This window comes from Phoca vitulina, unplaced genomic scaffold, assembly GCF_004348235.1.
Source record: "Phoca vitulina isolate PV1807 unplaced genomic scaffold, GSC_HSeal_1.0 scaffold39, whole genome shotgun sequence".
Classification (NCBI taxonomy): domain Eukaryota; kingdom Metazoa; phylum Chordata; class Mammalia; order Carnivora; family Phocidae; genus Phoca; species Phoca vitulina.
This window is the reverse complement of record NW_022589742.1, coordinates 7,796,884-7,818,555: the sequence shown is the minus strand read 5'-3', so window position 1 is coordinate 7,818,555 and position 21,672 is coordinate 7,796,884. Positions and strand designations below refer to the sequence as shown.

Below are 21,672 nucleotides of genomic sequence, written 5' to 3'. Positions count from 1 at the left end.
AGTCATGTCAGCTTTTTCTGATTTGGTTTCCTCATCTGTCAAATGAAGGTATTGGTACCAGGCTCTCTGCTGACTGCTCAGGGGGCCACCACGCAGATGACCCAAGGGCAGTGGCTTTCAGTTGACCAAGATTGTCATTACTTGTTTCTCTTCAATGAGTAGAGAACCCCTCCAGACTCAGGCACTTTGCACTTCTCTGTTATAACAGTGATCACATTTAATTTTAATTGCTTGCTGAATTCTCTTCCTCCCCTCCTGGCTTCGTAGGGATGGCAGCTGAGTGTCTCTTAATTAGACTGTATGCCCAAAGCTCTGCACAATTCCCGGCACCTGGGCTGCGTTCTATTTGTTGAATTAAACACCTTGTTTGAAATCAGCTTAAATGAGATAAGGTGCAAAAGAAAAATAAATATTCCAGCTGTAAATGACTCTTCTCTATTCAAAACAGCTATGGTGTATGTGTCTTGTTCATCTCTGCACTATATAGCAGGGGTTCCCGCACACTTGAGCATGCATCAGAAAGAATCACATGGAAAACGTGTGAAATCACAAATGGCGGGGCCTCACTCCCAGAGTTTCTGTCTCAGGTCTGGGGCAGACCCAGAAAATCTGCCTTCCTTACAAGTCCCCACGTGGTGCCGACACTACTGGTCAACCACCCCCACCCCCCGCCTGCAGTGCCCACCAGAGTATCTTGCATGTGGAAAACAAAAGAGCCTTATAAAAATGGCTTCGCTCTGGTTTCTTTATACAAAGGTAAGAGAGAGGTAGACTTCCCGAGCTAACAATGGCAGAAAACAACGTGCACAGCCATGTGCCTCGCCTCCCTGGGGCGGTTACGCATACTTGTGTTAGCTTCAGCTGGAACCGATGCACCTGCCTCCCGGACTTCCACCAGAGCGCCACTGGGTTCTGGCTCGGTTTCCTCGGCTCCCAGAAAAGATCCGTGCTGCCTTCTGAAATAGTAAATGTGTAAAAATCAGTGAGCTTTTATCCAGTTTAAGAATAACAAGACATTAAAAATGGTATTTTTTTCCCACTGATACCGTATGTTAGGAACATGCTCTGAGAATCATTCAAACACAGCTGATTTCCCCCTTAATTTAAGTCTGTAGAATGATAGTTCACAATATAACAAAAGTTTAAATTTTAGGCTCCAAGCCAGCAAGGTCTCTCTTTAATATGCAAGGAAAAAATGCCTTCTGGACCCACGGCAGTTATATTGTTTAAAATTCGTATTGTGTGTTGTATTATACACTTGAAATTTGCTAAGAGGTAGATCTTTTTTTATTAATTATTCTATTGTTTATTGTTGTTAGCCTTTGCTTTTTTTTTTTTTTTTAAGAGGTAGATCTTAAGTGGTCTCACCACACACACACACACATAGAAGAATGGTTGGGCTTAATGATTCACAATGCATATGTATATCAAATCAAGTTTTACTCTTTAAAGATACACAAGTTTTAAGTGTCAACTGTAATTCAATACAGTTGGGAAAATGTAAACAAAAAAATCCCATAAAAAGAGGAATGTATTGGTTCATGTAACTGAACGTCTAAGGATTAATGCTGAACACATACAGATCCAGGTGCTTAAGTAATGTCATCAGGAATTTGTTTCAGCATTGCTTTTCCTCTGTGTAGGTTCCCATCTCTGCTTCCCTGTTCCCCCAGTCACATGTGGAAGGAGAAATGGCCCTAAGCTCAGAGGCTTAATAGAACTTTTCACTTCAAAGAACAAAACCTCCTTCCTGATAGCTCCGATAAAAGTTGTGGCAATGCCCATCGCAGCCTAGGTCGGACTACATGTCCATCCCTGAACTAGGAGAAGATAATAGTCTGGTCATCTGAGCTATATGGGCTGAATAGAGCAGAGAAGGTTCTTGAAGGGAAAATCAGAAAGCTATAAAAAAAAAAAATCCCTGTTGCTTGCTGTATGATCTTTTAACCTCAATGAATTAGGTAAGGTGTATATAAATGTCACTGAAACCTTAATCTGATTAATACTGTTGGGCTGTATCACCTACTGTAAAGTCAATTACTGTATGAAATCTAAAGACTTTCCTTCCGTGATCTATGACAAAAGATTGAGTATTGTGACTCTGGAAGATAAAGACTTCCACTGTGACTTTTAAATGATTTTCCTAAAGCCCCAGATGGGACCAGCACACTTTGATCCTGATTTTTAGCTACCTCTGAAAGGTAGTATGCAACAAAGAGAAAAAGAGTATTTTTATTTTATTTTAAAATTTTTTAAAGATTTTATTTATTTGAGAGAGAGAGAGTGTGAGAGAGAGAGAGAGAGCACAAGCTGGGGGTAGGGGCAGAGGGAGAGGGAGAAGCAGACTCCCCGCTGAGCAGGGAGCCCGATGTGGGGCTCGATCCCAGGAGCCCGGGATCATGACCTGAGCCGAAGGCAGACACTTAACTGACTGAGCCACCCAGGTGCCCCTTTATTTTAATTTTTTTTTTAAAAGAGTATTTTGGGGGGGGGCAGCTGGTGGCTCAGTTGGTTAAGCTTCCGCCTCTTGATTTCGACTCAGGTCATGATCTCAGGGTCATGAGACTGAGCCCCGTGTCAGGCTCTGCACTCAGCATGGAGTCTGCTTAAGACTCTCTCTCCCTCTCTCCCTCTCAGAAAAAACAATCTTAAAAAATTATTTTTAAAAAACCATTCAATGATCCCTATATCATGCAGATGCTGCATGGTGAATTTCTGTGCAAAGGCTTTGGAATCAGTGTGGGGATTCTTTCTGCATATGTGCACATGATCTATGGGCAACTCCGTCTTTTAGGATTCCTAGAGGCAGAATATGAAGACATCTCTAAACCAGCAGCAGTGCCATCATTTAGGGCCGCTACCTTCCTCAAAGATTTCACGGTTGTATGCAGGCACAGTGCCCTCCCAGGACCCATACCTCCTCTCTGACCACATGGAAAGAGAGGCCAAGCTGCCAGCCAGCGGTCTCCATCTAGGGCCAGTGGAGTTGTGGGGCCAGCAGTGACTGCCAGTCCTTCATCACTCGTACCACTCTCTTTCTCCAGTCAGATGGGAGGTGACCAAAAATATTTTGAAGAGAAAACCTTGAGAGTGCAGCCACTTTTCACCTACACGCCCCTCCCCCCAGGATATACCGAGAACAAAGCATTTGTGATCATGTTTAAAAATTAGCCCAAACTCTCGTATTATTTTTAACATCAAGGGGAACAATGGGATAATGATGAAGGACTATCAGGCTCCAAGTATAAGGACAGAGCTGAGAAGATGATGCATTTAAGGAACCTGATGAGTTATTGCTGAAAGGGAGGGTAGTCTGTGTCCGAACTACTTGATAATGACGTTGACTCCTGTACACACGGAAACAGAAGATTGCAGGAGTGATATTTCTTAAAGAATAATCACTTACTCATCATTCCGCTGAGAAGAAAGCTGATCCTGTTCTGTTAACGGATTATGTTGCTTTCGTTTTTTAACTGTGAAAGAAAACAAAGCTTCTGAAAGCATCATTGAGAAGCCACACTTCTTCCTTGGAAACCAATGTCCTTCACATGTGCAAGTGCATGCACGCGCGCACACACACACACACACACACACACACACACACACCCCATTCCTGTTAGAGTTAACCTTCACAGGCTTGAAATAACCAGACGAAAGGCCAGTCTGGATTTCAAATATGGAAAAGGACTGAACTGTGTAATATTTTATCAAGAAATTCAGGCTTATAACCATCACCATGCCAACACTACCAAGCACTGATTCCTTGAGGTCCTTGGTAGAGTTGACTCATAAGAAGGGCTTAGAATTAATTTAACACAGTTCGTTTGCTGTATTATTTTGCAACTGCTTCTCATGCACCAGGGTTCCCTTTCTAGTGTAAAGTTCATTTTCCAAAATAGTTTAAACAACCCCTTGAATCTTGATCTTCTTCTAATTGGTTTAACAAACCCTTTCGTTATAGTCTAAAGTATCAGCCCCATTCCCTGTACCAATTATCACAAAAGCTGAGTCAATGAGCTGTCACTGTACTTATTCTGAAATTACCTGTCATAAGTTCCTGTTGTTTCAGCAAAATGCTTCTTATTTCTTTTAACCATGTCATCTTCACGTCTACGTTCGGAGCCTAAGGATTTTAAAAGGGGAGGAGGGGAGGACATGTTTCCTTTGAAAAAGAACCCTTTATAATGAAATAAACGTCACTATATATATCAAGCATGATCTACATCCTAAACCACTATATTCAAGCTCTGCCATTTTGCTTCTTAAAACTTCTAAGAAGCAAGTAAGTAGCCATCGGTTAGATGAAATAATAGTCAAAACCATTTCGAAACTGCCCTTAAAAAATAATGCTCAGAGAAAAAGTGAAATATAATCTAACTTCTTGTTTCTTTGTAGGAGGGTCCCTTTATTTTTTTATTTATTTTATTGGGGGTCCTTTTAAAACTATAAATGCTTTTTATGTCTCATTTTGGTAAAATAAAACAAGTTCTCCTGTTTCTGAAAAGACAATCTGCTGCAATCTTGATAACTTACAAGGTTGTAGAAGGAGAGCAAGAAGTCTTATATCTAAATCAAGCCAAGAAAATGTGTTTCTATGGATTCTAATCACCTAATACAGAATTAAAACAAAGAAAAAACACTGAGCACTTTCGACAGGGTAACAGCACATTCACCGGTCACAAGTCCTGATACAAATACTTATTGAGATGACAGCATCCTCTGGAAATTTTCTCATTCCTCTCCCCTTCCCTGAAACAGGTTGGACCGTACAGCACATCAGGCCAGGACTTTAAGCATATTTTTATTTTTTTTCATCATGATAAATGTAGTCTTAAGCATATTTTTTAGAGACAAGGATCAAATGTGAACTGTCCCATCCCTGTGTCCCGCATCAGAATGCCAAGCACAAGAGGAACCCAGAACCATTCTCAATCGGTAACTCTAGAAACCTGATGGGGACAGAGGAGCCATGTTCTTGGCTATCAGCTAGAGTCGATAAGTATCCTGGTGTAGTTGTAAAACCTCAAAGCCCTAGACAGCCCCAAAGGCACTTCTCAAGTCAGAGAGAACATGGGCTACCGGAAAACCATGTAACTGCTTCACAAAGATTATTAAATAATCTTTAAGTGATCTAGATGAAAGGAATGAGAACTTTTATAATAACGTAACCAGCATTGTTTTTGGTTGCAAATTCAGACTTTTGTGTCTTAACACAGGTTATGGTTTCTAGAATAATATTTCAGGGACCAACCTGGACAATATAAACTTCTTCCTTGCCAGCATACCAGATTTCAAACTTGCGGTTATCACCTTTTACATATTCGGTGATGCCAACTTCATCCATCTGTAATATTTTGGTCAAAATTTTCATGAGCGTTTTACTTGGAATATGAGATTACATTAAATCTACCCCCCCATCATCTTCTAAGTGAACTAGAATTTCTCACTTGGCAAAATACACATTTTATATTCAAGAATATGAAATGATAAATACAATCACAGCCCTATTTAAATGTTTTCACTGAACCATGCACTTATAGCAGAGATTACATGCTCCATTCCAGTGATCGAAACAAATGTCATAAATCTGAACATCCAACTAGTCCCCCTACGATTGAATCCTACTATAAATTAACTGCACACAATTAAAACAAATTATCATGTCAAACACAGGACTAAAATTAAACATCAATAAAAAAGCTCATCCAAAATTAAGTTAAATGGTTACTTTTAAAAATCATTTGTCAGATAAATTTATCTTGTAGATCATTACTTATCTCTATAGAAGTTTTATAAGTGACAAACATCCAATTTATGGGGTGGGGGAAACCAGCTGGGTACAAAGGCTCCCCTCTATTTCTACCAACCTCTCAGCTTCTCTAGAAAACAAATGATCTGTCATAGGAGAGTGAGATCTTGTAGCCAGTGAAATTTTTATACGCAATATCCCTTCCTTACCATGATTTTTCTTCTCCGTATGATTGTGCAGAGCACAAACTCTTCCATTTTCTTTCATCCTGTGCTGCTAATAGCTTGGTTAATTCCATTCTGAGCAGTTTCCTTCCCTCATACACACATTCTCTTTTAGTACTCTTCTGCCTCCTCTTTTTGTTCAATTCCAGTCTAATTATCTAAAGGAATATCTCACTCTCTGTTCCACTTACAAGCCCTCCAAACAGCCCTAACTGGAGCTGATAAGCATTAAAAGTACTGCTAGTGAGATCGCATAGCCAGGGAAAGAAAAGGGATTGTGCTTAGAAATGAAAGGAGATCTATACATACAAGAGTCTCTGACACCTATCCTGAATGTAATCAGCAGTGACTTCCAGAATCTCCAAAAATATCTTCATATTCCTACTCAACTGCTCTAGCTAAACCTACTCCAGCATCAGGATTTAAGATAAATAATAATCTCATGTTCAATCTCTATTTCAATTGCGTTTCAACACATACTTTTCTCTCGGTAGCATAAGATGGATAGTGTGCGGGGCTCTGGAGTCTGAGGGGCCTGGGTTGGAACTTCATCACTGACCATTAGGAGCTCTGTGTTCTGGTGCAAAGTGCTTAACCTTTCTGAACTATGGTGTTCTCAACTATAAAATGGGAAGAATACCTACTTCACAGAGTTTATTAAGGGATTAAATAGCTTGCATTAAATGCCTAGATCATATAATGAGCTTTTTTAAGTATATGAGTTTGCTTTCTAAACTTTCCCTTATTTGAATTGCAAAACAGTTTTGTGATTTTTCATTGCATACATAGAGCACATCATTATAGATTAAATGAGCTTTTTTGAGTTACCCTGGAAATCTAACCATGATGTCTATCAGACAATACTGTCCTGAGTTCCAAATAATTCACTTACTTCTTCCACTGGAATACAATCCATTTGTATTTTGTGGATGTATATATTTTCTCAAATAACAAACTATAAAGGTTTTATTGAAAGGCTTTTAAATGTTATTAAATGTGACTATACCATGAAATGTTCACTATACCATGAAATTCACCCAGTTTTAGAATCTAGAGGCAGTTAAAGGTCTAACTATATGAGTATAGTTATATAATATACTATATAACATATTATAATAAAATAACAAGATAACAAGGCTGATTCTATAGTCACATCCTAATTGTGGCCTCTGCCTTATCTTTCACATTTTCATTGATATTCCTGGTAGCTATGAATATAAATGCTTTATTATAAAGCATTTGATCTGAAGACATCTCACTGTGTCAAAGGCTGAGGGCTCCAACTTTTAACCTAATTTTTTGTCAAACATCTTGTTAAAAGTCACCCAGTGGGTCAAGAACTCTGCAGTTATGACCAACAACTACCAATCTTAAGACTTTTATTTCTATCTCTGCAATAGAGTTTATTTACTTCTTGGATTAGTATAATTTTAAAAATTGATCTTGAATCACATTAACAAAAAATATAGCTAAACTTAAGTGCTACGAAGCAGTTAGAAGCAAGGTACTGGGTATAAACCAGTCACGTGGCTCTATCTTAAGAACAGTTTCTGAGACCAGAAAGAGTAGAAAGAAAAAGAGGATCATAATAGAATACAATTTATGAAAATTAAACTAGAATGTACACAGAACATTAATATGCATTTAACAAAAACACACAAACTGAAGGGCATACATCAAATAAATTAGAATGGTTGCTAGAGGGGTAGAGAGGAAATTAAGTGTGGAGAATAAGGAACGAAGGAAGGAGTAAAAGAAGGAATGAACAAAACACAAGGCCTTTCAGCAGGGTGCAGTAATTAAGAGCATGGACTCTAGAACCATCATCCTGGGTTTGAATCTGCGCTGCACAGCTTACTAGCTATGTGCTCTTGGACAAATTACTCACTTCTCTGGAACTTGGCTTTCCCATCTTCAAAATGGGGTTAATAATAGTTCCTACTTCATATAAAGTTGCTATGTGGGTTAAATGAGTTAACATTGCTATTTATAAACACTTAGAAGAGTTTCTAGCAAATAGTAAGCACTGTGTGTATGTTTATTAAGTTAAAAAAAAGATGATAATAAATGCATGAACTGAGGAATCCAAAGAACTCAAATCTTGGCATTTGACTGTGACCTTAGGGCCTTTCCTTGGCATAGAGGTGGCCGACTTAAAATACAGCATGCAATCATCAGGCCATGGGGTTCTAGCCTGATAGGATGAAGTCAAGACAAGAGTCCACTAAAAGGGACAGGGAAGCGGCTCAGCAGTGGAGAGCATTCTGCATCCATCCTCTCTACCAAGAAGAAAACCCTGAAACCAGTAACCCTGATGGTTATGTCACACACTGACTAGTATTGCTGGCCAGCATTTAATCCTGGAGTCTCACAATAGGAAAGCAAGAGGGTAAGCAGAGTGAGGCTTAAGAAGTCCATCAAACTTCCATCTTTCTCTGTCAGCGGAATCACCATTTTCCTAGTATACCTGGTCTAAATCTTTGCAGGCATCACTGAATAATCTTTTTTTTTTTTTATTAGAGAGAGAGAGTACAAGCAGGGGGAGCAGCAGGTAGAGGGAGAGGGAGAAGCAGGCTTCCTGCTGAGGGATGTGGGACTCGATCCCAGGACCCCGGGATCATGACCTGAGCCGAAGGCAGATGCTTAACCATCTGAGCCACCCAGGTGCCCCCTGAATAATCTTTCTTATTAAAAATGCTAGGCGTGGGACGCCTGGGTGGCTCAGGTAATGATCTCAGGGTCCTGGGATCGAGTCCCTACATCGGGCTCCCTGTTCAGCATGGAGTCTGCTTCTCCCTCTCCCTTTGCTGCCCCCCGCCCCGGCTCATGCGTGCTCTCTCTGTCAAATAAATAAAATCTTTAAAAAAAAATGCTAAGCATTTTTGGGAAACCAAAGAAAAATCACACTGATTTTTGTTCCTTCAACTGTCAGGTATTATTTCTTTCCTGTATCTAGTAAGTCACCAAGCCCATCTGTCCACCTTCCACTGAAACGTGTCTTGCAACTATCCCACCGTTACCATGGTAACCATTATAGTTTGAATTCTCATGACTTAGTTCCCTCTTTCCAGTCCTTCCTTACTCTATTGTACTTTAGAAACATTAACCAAATGCATTTGGGTCCAACATGCCTATGGAGGTCAAGTCTCTTCCCCAGAAACAGATATATAGACAGCAAGAGATCTAAACCCCAGCTGAGGTCAACTATAAAATCTTGGTTCTCTGTCAATGTTTATTAGAGACATAAAATAGACCAATGGAGATTTTGGGGACGTGGAGGTGGGTTGCTAATAGCAAAGGAGCAACTGGGCATCTGTTGTAAAAACAGCAAGTTTTAAGGAAACATGACAGCAGGGCAAGTGGACAGTAGGAAGAAGTCCGAGACATAACTCTGGGCAGGAACTTTGTTACGAACAGCATGGGACTGTTGACCTTCTGGGGAGAATCAAAAGCAGGGCCTGCTTATCTGGTAGACTCCTGACACAAACACCTCAGGACACACTGCTTGTCCTCTTTATCACTGCTGCTGAAAACGTCATCAATTCGCAAATGGCTGCCAACAATGAAAGAACATGCTCATAAAAAATGACTCAAGCGATGGTGGTTGGAGAATCGAGGTAATAGTTTTCTCTATGTTCCAATTTTTCTATAACCACTATTATGTTGATTTTACACTTTATTTTTTTTAAGGTTTTATTTTTAAGTAATCTCTACACCCAACGTGGGGCTCAAACTCACAACCTCGAGATCAAAAGTCGCACACTTCACTGACGGAGACAGCCAGGCACCCCCGGATTTTACAATTTAAAACTTGAAAGATAAAATTAACTAGGATATAAAAAATATCAAATTCGCCAGCTATAGGTTTGTATGAATTGGAAGTTCCTCTTGTCAAATGTCAAAACCTGCTGGGAATATCACTGGATTGCCAGTGACTCCCTCAAACAACGCTGACCTCATTTTAATACCAAACTAGTATTAGGACAAAAGGACAGTTTGGGTTATAGGAGAGAAGTTATAGGAAGGAAGAAGATGTGGGCAGGATTCAGCTGTAGGTGGCTTTGGACACCCAGGAGGGAAAGGGCTAAGGAATGGAGGAGGGATACAAAAAGAAAGGTGGGAGTACGCTAAGCACAAAAGTTACCCACTTTTATTTATTTTTTTTTAAAGATTTTATTTATTTATTTGACAGAGAGAGAGAGAGAGAGAGCACAAGTAGGCAGAGAGGCAGGCAGAGGGAGAGGGAGAAGCAGGCCCTCCACTGAGCAGGGAGCCTGACGTGGGGCTTGATCCCAGGACTCTGGGATCATGCCCTGAGCCGAAGGCAGCCGCTTAACCGACTGAGCCACCCAGGCACCCCAAAAGTTACCCACTTTTAAATTGCGTGGAGAAAAAAGAAGAAACTCCTTCCTCATCTCTCCCATACAATAAAGGCTCCCTGCTACCAAGACCATCAACTCTACCCATTACCACTGGTAAGAGAGTGCTCATGGGAGAACATGGGTCATTTCAAGTGCCTGGGATTGGAGTGAGAGAGGAAAGGAAGGAGGTAAGGCTCTGCTCTCCCTCACTCTTATTTCAAAAGTTCTGTGTTACCTGATTTCAACACAAGACGTCTGCTTAAGCTTTTGTGGGCTGGAGGTGGATGAAGCAGGTGAAGGGGGTTCAAGGGTACACATTTCCAGTTATAAAATAAGTAAGTCCTGGAGATGGAATGCACAGCATGGTGACTTTCGCTAACAATACTCTATTGCATATTTGAAAGTTGCTAAGAGTAGATCTTAAAAGCTCTTGTCACAAGAAAAAAAAAATTGTAACTGTGTGGTGATGGATGTTAACTGGATTTACTGTGGTGATCGTTTTGCAATATATACAAATATCACATCATTATGTTGTACACCTGAAATGAACATAGTGTTGTATGTCAATAATACCTGAATAAAAAGATTTCATTTAAAAAAAAGGGGTACACAACTAAAGTATAAAACCATTCATTTCACTTGCAAAGGTGTACAAACTTTATATATATATATATATGAAATAATATTATGTTACACAATTTAAATTGTCTTACTTTCAAACAGTGCTTAAAACTGTATGACGGGTATCTATCAGAGCCTTCTCCACTTTCAACACGCCTCTTACAAAAAACGATGGCTTTTTCATACAAGAATAGATGCCGCTGCATTGGTTTGAATCTAGCAAAATCCTTCATTTTTGTAGCGCCTTTCTTGTGTCCAATCCAAACACTGAATGCACCCTGCATTATCATCTTGCCCAGTTCATTTAAGTTTCCCTATGAAGGAAAATCAACACTCATCAGTACAAAGCACAGCTACATTCAGACCTCTGCCATCAACATGATACCGTTTAGCATGAGCCACTAAAACTCTGAAATGCAATTTGTACAGGTTTTACAATTTTATTCATCGTAACTGTTTACATTAACACATGCCCTGTGTCACACAGGTACAAAATTATGGCGGGAACAAGAGACAGAAGAAACCTCCTTTTCCCTGGCTTCCTGTCTCCATGTGGACTCTTTCAACTAGGGTAGCTCTGCCCATCTTCTCAAACCTGACTGGCGACTGACATCTACCAGAGCAAGCATCACAACTGGGCAGAGCTTACTCTAAAGACTTGATTTTTTTTTTCCCACATTTATCTTGGATTAGGGCAAGCAGCAATTCTGGGACAATACATCTCCTTAGAAGACCCCAACAGTTCCTTCAATCAGGGTATCTCAAAGCTGGAGCCGGAGGTAGGCTTTTAGGGACAAGGGGATATCACAAATCCATTTGGCTGCTGATCTGAAGCCAGTTCTTCATCTAGCACTGTCAATAATGCTGACATTTGGATCTCCATTTTTCTGCCCTTTTTATTTCTCACTTGGTTCCAGGAGACAAAGAAAGAGCTCTTAACATGTTTACCCACAAAACTGCAACAAGCATTAAAATTTACTCACAATATAGCCATTTATTGCAATCTGATGCATAGAGTCATTAACTGACTTCAGTAAATCCAGCATTGTGTCAAGTGCCTCCTTTAATTGTTCAAACCCTTGGCAGCCTTTGCTATATTTCAGTAGCTCCTGTAATTAGAAGTCAAGAATTAAACTTAATATCAGGCAGATATTAATAGCTGGAGAAAATGAATACATTTTTGGCTAACATGCTTTCAAGGAGGAATCTAAAGACAATGTCATTTTTGGAGTCATATCTTTCATTTGCCATTTGTCACATTAACCCTCTATTTTAAAAACTGTGTCAAAATTTGGGAAGAAATGGAATAGTGACTAAACAGTATCAAGTAAAGGGCACTCAGTGCTCTTGGAGCTGCAGAAAAACAGCCATTAGGACACACTAGAGATTGATTTTTAAAATAATTACACTTTTTTGGCCCTCCAAATGCAACAATTTGTTTTCTTTGTTTTGCATAGACCATAGAACGTGGTGAACATGTATAATATTTGTTTAGTTAATGATCGTAAAAGTTCTGCATTCGTTACGCATACATCAACGTAACTTGTGTGGACAATTAAATAGCTAAAAAGACTCTAGAGAGTCTCTGCTTACATCTAGGCATTGGGCACTTGATCGCCACAGTGAAGAAGGAAGCATACTGTTAACTCCAGCCTTCCCATTCACTGAGCCTCCCTGCTCCTGGGGCTTCCTCACCAGCCGCTTCCTTTTTAATGGCTTTGCCACATCTGACCCACAGCAGTAAGTAAAGAAAGAAACAAATGCTTCGCGTAATTACCTTTAACAGTAACTGATATTTAGTGATTCGTTGCACGGGTTTGAGTAAATAGGAATCCAGACCAAGTCTGTGTTTTAATTTTCTTTGACATTCCTGTCATTAAAATATAATTATCAGTAAATTTAAATTAAGACATGTACCTATGAAAATGCCAAGTGTACACTGATTAGACCCAATGCATGCAGGTTTCTTACATCTCAAGGAAAATCTACCAGGAAAGCCGCTGTTACGGACCGTATGGAAATTATAAGCGGCCATAAATGTAAAAAAAAAAAAAAAAAAAAAAACCTACTGTAAACATTATTTCAAGGATTTGAGAGGTAGAAAATGCTAAAATTTCAAATACAAATAAGTTTTTACATAAAATGCACATTGATGTGGAATGCTTGAAAGATGAGAAAACAATGAATGGCCAGAAATGAACATGATTAACGAAACATGACTAAAAATGTATTTAAGAAAATTAACAAAAGGCTCAGCTCCACAGGCCAAGGCCCAGAATATAAATCAAACTGGGTATGAGAGGGAGTTTTTTTTTTAATATCACAAGAAAAATACAGACCTCATCAACTGGTGCTATAGTTCATCTGATTATTGGCTCAATGCCATGATAAATATAAGGGTCATGACTTTGGGTCCTGGGAACGCTGTAGGGTCCATAACGACAGCAAGATGGGGCCGATTAGGATGAAATGTGCTTTTAAGAACTACAGAACGCAAAGGGAGTAGGAGAGGATATACATGTGTAAGATCTGGGACCTGCCTCTGGATATGGATAAAAAACAATATACAATCTAATTCAAACAGTTAGGGGGCGTCTGGCTGGCTCAGTCAGTGGAGCATACGACTCTTGATCTCGGGATTGTGAGTTTGAGCCCTACGTTGGGTATAGAGATGACTCAAAAAAAAAATAAAATCTTTAAAAACAATTCAGTTAGCAACTTATGGTTAAAGATCATGGACTGATACATGCATTTAGCTCTCCTCACTCATGAAGCCCAACTAAAATGATTTTTAAGAGTCATTTTTACAAGACAAAACCCAAAGTTACAAAGATGGGAGAGGAAAAACCATCAACCAAATCTGGAACCTGGAAACCAAACTGACAGGTGGTAAGCAAGTGAGCACGCTAGAGAAAAGTGAATCTCAAGCTGACAGAGGGAAAAGCTAAGGTACAACTAACTCAGTTTCCCCCTCCCTCCACAAAGAGTCCAGAATCACAGACATCAAGTACCCCTGAAAGTGAGAGATGAAGGTGTGTTTGAAAAAAATATGGTTGTTGAAAGTCTGTTTAAGAAGTAGATAATTGTGTAAGACTGATGAATCACAGACCTGTACCCCTGAAACAAATAATACATTATATGTTAATAAAAAAAATAAAGAAGGAAAAAAAAATAATAAAATAGATGTCTAGGAAAAAAAAAAAGAAGTAGATACTGGGGGAGGGGGCTAAAAAAGAAGTAGATACTAACAAGTGTTGGTGAGAGAGTGGAGCAATCAGGACCCTCATACACTACCAGAAGTAATATAAAATGGTACAGCAACTTTTGAAAACAATCCAACAGTTCTTCAAAAAGTTAACAGAGAGTTACCAAACGACCCAGCAATTTCATACCCAGGTATATGGCTGAGAGAAATGAAAATATATGTCCACAGAAAAAACTTGTACACAAGAGGTGGAAAAGAACCAAATTACCATCAACTGATGAATGGGTACATAGAAGGTCGAATACCCATACAATGGAATGAAGAACTGATAACATGCTACAACGTGGATGAACTGCAAAAAAATGATGCTATGTGAAATCAGTCAAACACAAAAGATCACATATTTTGATTCCATTTATATGAAAGTTCAGAACAGGCAAATCTAGCAAGATAGAAAGTAGCTTACTAATTGCAGAAGGCTGTAGGGGTTGGAGGAACGTCGGAGGTGTTTACTAAAAGGTATGGGTGGGTTTTTTGTGGAGTATGAAATTGTTCTTAAACTGACTGCAGTAATGGTTGCACAACACTGTGGATATAGTAAAACTACTTAATGGCACATTTGGAAAGGGCAAATTATTTGGTATTTTCATTATATCACAATAAAGCTGTTACAAAAAAAATTAAATGGGCATAAAAGTATTTTTAAAAAGGGAGAGAAAGGGGGCACTGGGTGGCTCAGTTAAGCATCCAACTCTTGATTTTGACTCAGGTCATGATCTCAGGGTCGTGGGATCGAGCCCCCTATCAGGCTCCATGCTCAGTATGGAGTCTTCTGGGAATTGTCTCTCTCTCTCTCCCTCTGCGCCTCCCCCTGCTCACACGCTCACACTCTCTCTCTCTCTCTCTCTCTCTCTCAATAAATAAATAAATAAATAAATAATCTTTATAAAACGTTTAAAATGGCAAATTAAAAAAAAAAAAAAAGGTGAGGAAAGAGAAGGCTCTCAGAAAGCCATGCCGCTATGCATAACAGGATGGATGCCTCTCCCTCTGGAGAGCAGAAGAACGGATGTTTATCTGAAAAGAGTGAAACGGAAGGCCTTTGAGCTGGGGAATAGCAGATCTAGTTGAAGACAGAGTACCATACTGAAAGCAAAGAGATTACTTGAATATTTACGTAGCCAATTAAAGACTCCCAGCCTTTTCCCCCAGCTTGGCTACCAGAACACTGACAACCAGATCCTTATTCACCAGGAAGCTCAGTGGGGGCTCTGCTTCTCTCCCTCCGCCCCTCCCCCTGCTCATGCAGGCGCTCGCTCGCTCTCTCTCAAATAAATAAATAAGTCTTTAAAAATAAATAAATAAAATTTAAAAAAATTAAAAATTAAGTGAGTAAAAAAGACAATTGCAAGAAAAACGAAAGGGATGGAAAAGCAACCATCTTATACCACACGATTCATCTGAGCATAGGAATTACATAGTCTTAATAATTTAACACCGTATATCTATATAACTAAACTTATAACCATAGTGGATGTTTTGGAGGAAAAGAAGTATGTGTATGTGTCCAGTGGTGAGGCAGAGGCAGTGAAGAGGGCTAAAGTAGCAATATAAACATGTTTTTTGGAAACATGGAGGTAAATACCAAAGGAAGTAGCTAAAAGAACTGAAAGTGATTGCCTCTGAGAAGCAGCATATATATTTGTGCGCATGTGCGTGTTTTGCAGCAGGGTCAAATTGTTCTTTGATCTGTATTGTATATAACCCAGAGTAGAAAAGGAATTTATAAGAAATACCCCAGTATCTTCCAGAAGGAGTATATCCAATACCTGAATAATTACTATACCTGGAAAAAGGTGCATTCTGAATACTTCTTCCAAATTGCCTCTGATCTGGGTTTATTCTGACAGTATTTTGCATACATCTGAAAATCATCTTTCTGTGATAAAAAACAAATTCAAATGTATTATCAATTTGTGAATATGTACTTTTCTTATCAAGAAAGGCTGAACAAGAATGAGTGGGGCCAAGCATTATAGGGAATGTGGCCTGAAGGACCTGCCACACTGGAGCCCTCTTTGTATTCCAAGAAAAGCATGCCCACCAGACTGAGTAGAGGAACACATAATTATCCCAGTAATTCCCTAACTTTCACTTACCAAGTCTGAGACTTAGAGAGAGAAAAACCTTTTCTGAACTATAAAAACAGACGAATTTTTCTCATAATTATGAGCTAACAGGTTACAAAGAAACATGCTCTTTCCATGCTACTAGTCTCTCAGGTCCCTAGTGAACGAAGCTGGAGCTAACTTCCAAGGTCCTTGGTTCATCACTGGGGTATCATCATCATATTATAACCCTACTAGGCATCTGCCCATGCTATTCTCTCTGCTTGGAATCATCTCTCTCTGACCCTCATCTATTGGGCTACCTCCTACTCACTCTTTAACATCCTTCTCATGAGTCATCTCTTCTAGAAAGCCATCATTTATACCTCCAGTCTGCGTAAGATGCCCCTCTTCTTGGCTCCTACAGGATCCTTTGTATATCCTTGATATAGCACAACTCACACTGAATACAATTATTTTTCCCCCTTTTTCTGTGGGAACAGTCTTGGTCTTGCTATCCACATTGCCTAGCACAGTGCTTGGTGTATAGTAAGCGTTCAGTAGATGGGTACTGAATGAATGAACATTATCAATAGGCATTTATCAAACCATCAGTGGTTGCCAATAACTCTGCTCACCTTATGAGAGATACAAAGATATATAGGATATGGACCTTGCCTCAAAGAGTTTTTCATCTGGTTGGGAGACAGAATTCACAAATATGTGTCAAAATGCATAGCAAATATAAAATCCCCAATGAGTAGCACAGACAATAAGTACTACACAAGTCCAAAGGAAAGAGACTGGTGTTGCTTAGGGAAGTCAGGAAAGAATCTGGCTATCACTCAAATGTGTTTAAAGTTAGAATATATTGAGAAATGTAATGACAAATAGTTTCTTCTTCACCTTATTGTATTCTGAGTCCACTAACACTCTCTGGGATAAGACATCTATTCGGAAGCTTTCAATGACCACCATCATCAAATTGACTCTCAAATCAAGATGGAACTGACTTTTTAGGAAGAGGAGGAAATAGTAAAGCAGAGAACAGTCTAAGAAAAAATTCTAATGGAGGAGAGGTATGATTACAAAGTCTGGGAAGTCAATTGTGCTAAGCATTCTCTTGAGACATGGAGAAATGAGCCTCCCTGAATGATCTCATAGAATAAAAAGAACAGACAGCCCTCTGTTTCACAAAGTTCCTGTGACAGATACCCTGGTGCTGAAAGCCAGACTATGTTTGAGGCTAAGCCTTTACACGTATTCGAGGGGAATGCCAAGGCATCTCTGAGGCTAAAAATTAACCAAACCAAGAATGCTTATGCGAAGGTGATTCCAAGTCTCACATCTTCCTAGCCAGGATGGTCCCTGGACTCCTGGGATCACCCAAAGGTCAGTGGTCACAAGCTGAGCCATTGAAGCATTTGATACCACGGAAGACAATGGCCATGTGCATGCTCTGGATACTTCACTGCATCAACTTCTATAACAAAACTTGGTCTAACATTAAATACTTGCTGGAGTGAAACATAAACAAAAACATAAAGACATAAAAAAACAATACCTACTTTGTCTCTAAATCTGGTCCTATAAAATGAGCTGCTATTTTAGTGGCCCATATTTATATATTTTAAAATAATAATTAACAAACCCTTTCCAGGAAACAAGGTCCCACTCTTTCTGGAGCGTCAATGCAATTTTCCAGACTGTTCAAGAAAATGCTGTAAAAATTTCAGAGAAAAAAATGAGATAATTTTACGTGAAATATAATAAATTGGTCAATAGCCCTTTAAATAATAGGATGAAAAAGAAAATTCAATTCAGCGATTACATACTTGTTATGGAATTCATATATTTCTGCCATATTTCCAAAGAGAATATCCTTTTTATTTCTCAGGAGAGGTGGCATAAGATCAAACATCTCAGGATTATCCATCTCCGCTCTATAGCCCTACCCAAAATAAATACATTTATTCATTTAAAAAATATTCACATTATCATTTGCTTGGGCCACCAAAGCCACAGATACAGCAGAATGTATAGGGGATGAGTGGGTAAAGCTGTTGGTTTTTAATAATCAAATCTTCCAGTACCCAAAGTTATCCATTTAAAAAAAATTTTTTTTTAAGAAAGCAAGACAAGGGAATCATGGTTCCCCACTCAATAGGTAGAATAAAGTGACTCTCTGGCCTTCAGGGTAGCTTATAGTGTAGGAAACAAAACAGAAACCAAGCATGAAAAAAATACATTACAGGTCATTAACCTCTCTTCAAACTGGCAATACATGTTTAGGTTTTTCAGACCAAATCAATATTATGAATTTGTATCAAATGACTGTTTTACTCCTACTTTTAGTTTTTTACATCACAATCGCTAAATAGCACCCTGGGAATAATTATAACAATCTGCTGGATCCTTAAGAAAACAGCTTATCTCTTCTATAATAAAATCTGGGTTCCACAATTCTCACTACTGAGGGAGAAGCTGAACATGCACATTTCACACACACGCAGACTCAAACAGTGGGAGAAGTACCTACTGCTGGTGTATGACAATCAAGGAAGCAGAGTGCAAGAGAAAACTCAACACCTCCTACTGAATGTAGCAGGAGAACATTTGGGCAGAGATGGGAAAATATCATTTGAGTCACTTACCAACAAAACAGTAAACAGCTCGCGAACATACACCCTCTCTGTCTGTATCAGTTCATTTAGGACATGGCTAAAGTGAAAAGACAATATTTATCAGTTATTTTGTTGCTTTAGAATTTTATTATGACCTTTCAATCATTCTCATTATAAATTGTCCAACGTAAAAATGGTTAATGCGTAGGAACTATCAATGGTTTTGGTTTTATCAACAAAATACAAAATTAATTGTATGGTTTCTAGAATAAGTACCACCCACAAGATTCTAAAATACATTTAGAAGAAAGGAAACGGGGCTCAAGGCTTATTTTTAAATGAAAAAAAAAAAACCACTTTATTTCTATCTCACTAAGCTTAAGAATCAATTTACTGGGCACCTGGGTGGCTCAGTTGGTTAAACATCCAACTCTTGGTTTCAACTCGGGTCATGATCTCTGGGTTGTGGGATCAAGCCCCGCCTCGGGCTCTGCACTCAGTGGAGAGTCAGCTTGAGATTCTTTCCCCTCCTCCCTCTCCCTCTGCTCCCCCCCCAACCACCACTCTCACTCTTAAATAAATAAATTAAATCGGTTTTTTTTTATTTGTGGGGTTTTTTTCCTTCTTACCACTGAGCTGTAAGAGTTGTTTTTTTTTAAGGTTTTATTTATTTATTATTTATTTATTTATTTATTTATTTATATGAGAGAGAGAGAGTGCAAGTGGGGGAAGGGGCAGAGGGACTCTCAAGCAGAATCTCAAGTAGACTGAGCACAGGGCCTGACGTGAGGTTTGATCTCACAACCCTGAGATCATGACCTGAGCCACAATCATAAGTCAGTCACTTAACTGACTGAGCCATCAGGTACCACAAATAAAATCTTAAAAAAAGGTGAATATTCTTCTGTCTAGAATAGTAACATAATTATATAAAAGTCAACATTTATAAAATAACATTATATATCTACATAACCCTTATAGTTTTTGAAACATCTGTCTCATTCACTTTTACCTCTTTTACAAAAGAGAAAATGAAGATTCTGGAAAACTCTAGTTAATTTTTGAGTCACACAAACAGAGCATAGGTTAGCCAGCCCTAATTCTAGGACTTCTGACACCTCATCTAGTGCTCCTTTCATCAACCTAACAGAACCCCATTTTGTGATTTCAAAATCCAAGCACATTCGCCTTCAACACGGAATCAGAGATTCCTACTGGTAGATGTGTATATGAGTATATGTCAACAAAGAAAAGATACTTCTGTAAAACATCCAAGCTATTGTCATTGTCCAAACTGGAGGATTGACCAGAACTTCTCTTCTCCCGACAATCATGCACCACTTCAATCTGAAATGATGAAAATAAAAGTTAAATTAGCATCTATGTAAGTATAGTTCTTCTTGAAGAAAATCTAGCTCAAATTAAGTTTTCTCTAGGTCCTGTGTAGATAACTTGAAAACACTAGGATTATTTTTTTCAGGAATGACTTTGATATGTACTGGTAAAAAAAAAATCTGTACTGGTAAAAAATTATTATAAAATTATTTGAGGGGCGCCTGAGTGGCTCAGGCATTAAGCGTCTGCCTTCGGCTCAGGTCGTGATCCTGGGGTCCTGGGATTGAGCCCCGCATCGGGCTCCCTGCTCAATGGGAAGCCTGCTTCTCCCTCTCCTGCTCCCCCTGCTTGTGTTCCCTCTCTCGATGTCTCTCTCTGTCAAATAAATAAATAAAATCTTAAAAATAAATAAATAAATAAAAATTATTTGAGTTGCCAAAGAGGACGGATTTAAGATACTAATTAGAATTTATTTTACACATGGGGCGCCTGGGTCGCTCAGTCGGTTAAGCATGTGACTCTTGATTTCGGCTCAGGTCATGATCTCAAGGTCGTGGGATTGGGCTGGGCGTGGAGCCTGTTTAAGATCCTCTCTCTCCCTCTCCCTCTGCCCCTCCCACCACCTTCCCCCAACCCCCACTCGAGCTCTAAGAAAAAAATAATTTATTTTACACACTAAATAATGTCTCATTTATTTGGCACTTTGGGGAAGTGAGGTTAATTTGTAAAAAGCTGAGTTTCCAGATAACTAAAGTTTACTCATTGAAGAAAAAAACCCAGCTTTTTAACCTTAATGATTTTTGATGGAAACTTTCTAGGAAATATTACATGAACCCTTGAATTCTTTAACCAAGGATACACAACATCATTGACTCTCTAATGCTTCAGTGGTATCATCAGGAACATGAATGATGTGATAAAAATCTGATGATACACCCCAGGGCTAATAACATGTGGGTAACTAACTGTCTCTTCTTTCTTAAAATGTTGATCTCTGTCTCTGCTCTCTGCCACATGTCAGTTTTTGCTACAAGTAACTTCCCTGATCCTAAACCACTGTCTTATTTTGAAGGCTCTACAGGACTTGGACTGGCCTACTGAGTCAACTACATGAGACTTGTGGTGGTTATTTGTTCTTCAGAAGCCTTAGAATTATTTTCCAGGGATCCTGGCTATATTTGGACTTCTGAGCCAGCAAAATGCCTGAACTCCAAGTAAAGGTAGCATTACTTTGTCACAAGTAGAACCCAAAATGAAGTGATGAGATCTGTCAGCTAAAATGCATTTCCACAAAATATTACAAACACATGTGGAAAGGAACAAACATTTATTGACTATTTCCTATACATTGTGCAGGCACAGTTGTAGGTACTTAACACAAATCATTGTATCCAATCTTCCCAGCAATTGAGCAAGCTATGGCATACTTATCCTCATTTTACATA

The 21,672-nt window shown here is 39.0% G+C and overlaps 1 protein-coding gene across 8 annotated transcripts in view; it reads right to left on the bottom strand.

The window, feature by feature from the left end:
- MCF2 (MCF.2 cell line derived transforming sequence) overlaps positions 1 to 21,672 on the bottom strand; it is a 74,143-nt gene that overhangs the window by 10,591 nt on the left and 41,880 nt on the right. For all 8 annotated transcript variants that reach the window (XM_032428279.1, XM_032428280.1, XM_032428281.1 and 5 more), the window contains 12 exons: positions 20,151 to 20,239; positions 18,923 to 18,989; positions 18,104 to 18,219; positions 17,920 to 17,989; positions 16,007 to 16,099; positions 12,733 to 12,825; positions 11,939 to 12,064; positions 11,048 to 11,269; positions 5,252 to 5,344; positions 4,045 to 4,123; positions 3,407 to 3,473; positions 847 to 956 (listed from right to left, as the gene is read on the bottom strand). In XM_032428279.1, the coding sequence (XP_032284170.1) occupies positions 847 to 956; positions 3,407 to 3,473; positions 4,045 to 4,123; positions 5,252 to 5,344; positions 11,048 to 11,269; positions 11,939 to 12,064; positions 12,733 to 12,825; positions 16,007 to 16,099; positions 17,920 to 17,989; positions 18,104 to 18,219; positions 18,923 to 18,989; positions 20,151 to 20,239 (1,225 nt within the window). The remainder of the gene's footprint in view (positions 1 to 846; positions 957 to 3,406; positions 3,474 to 4,044; positions 4,124 to 5,251; positions 5,345 to 11,047; positions 11,270 to 11,938; positions 12,065 to 12,732; positions 12,826 to 16,006; positions 16,100 to 17,919; positions 17,990 to 18,103; positions 18,220 to 18,922; positions 18,990 to 20,150; positions 20,240 to 21,672) is intronic.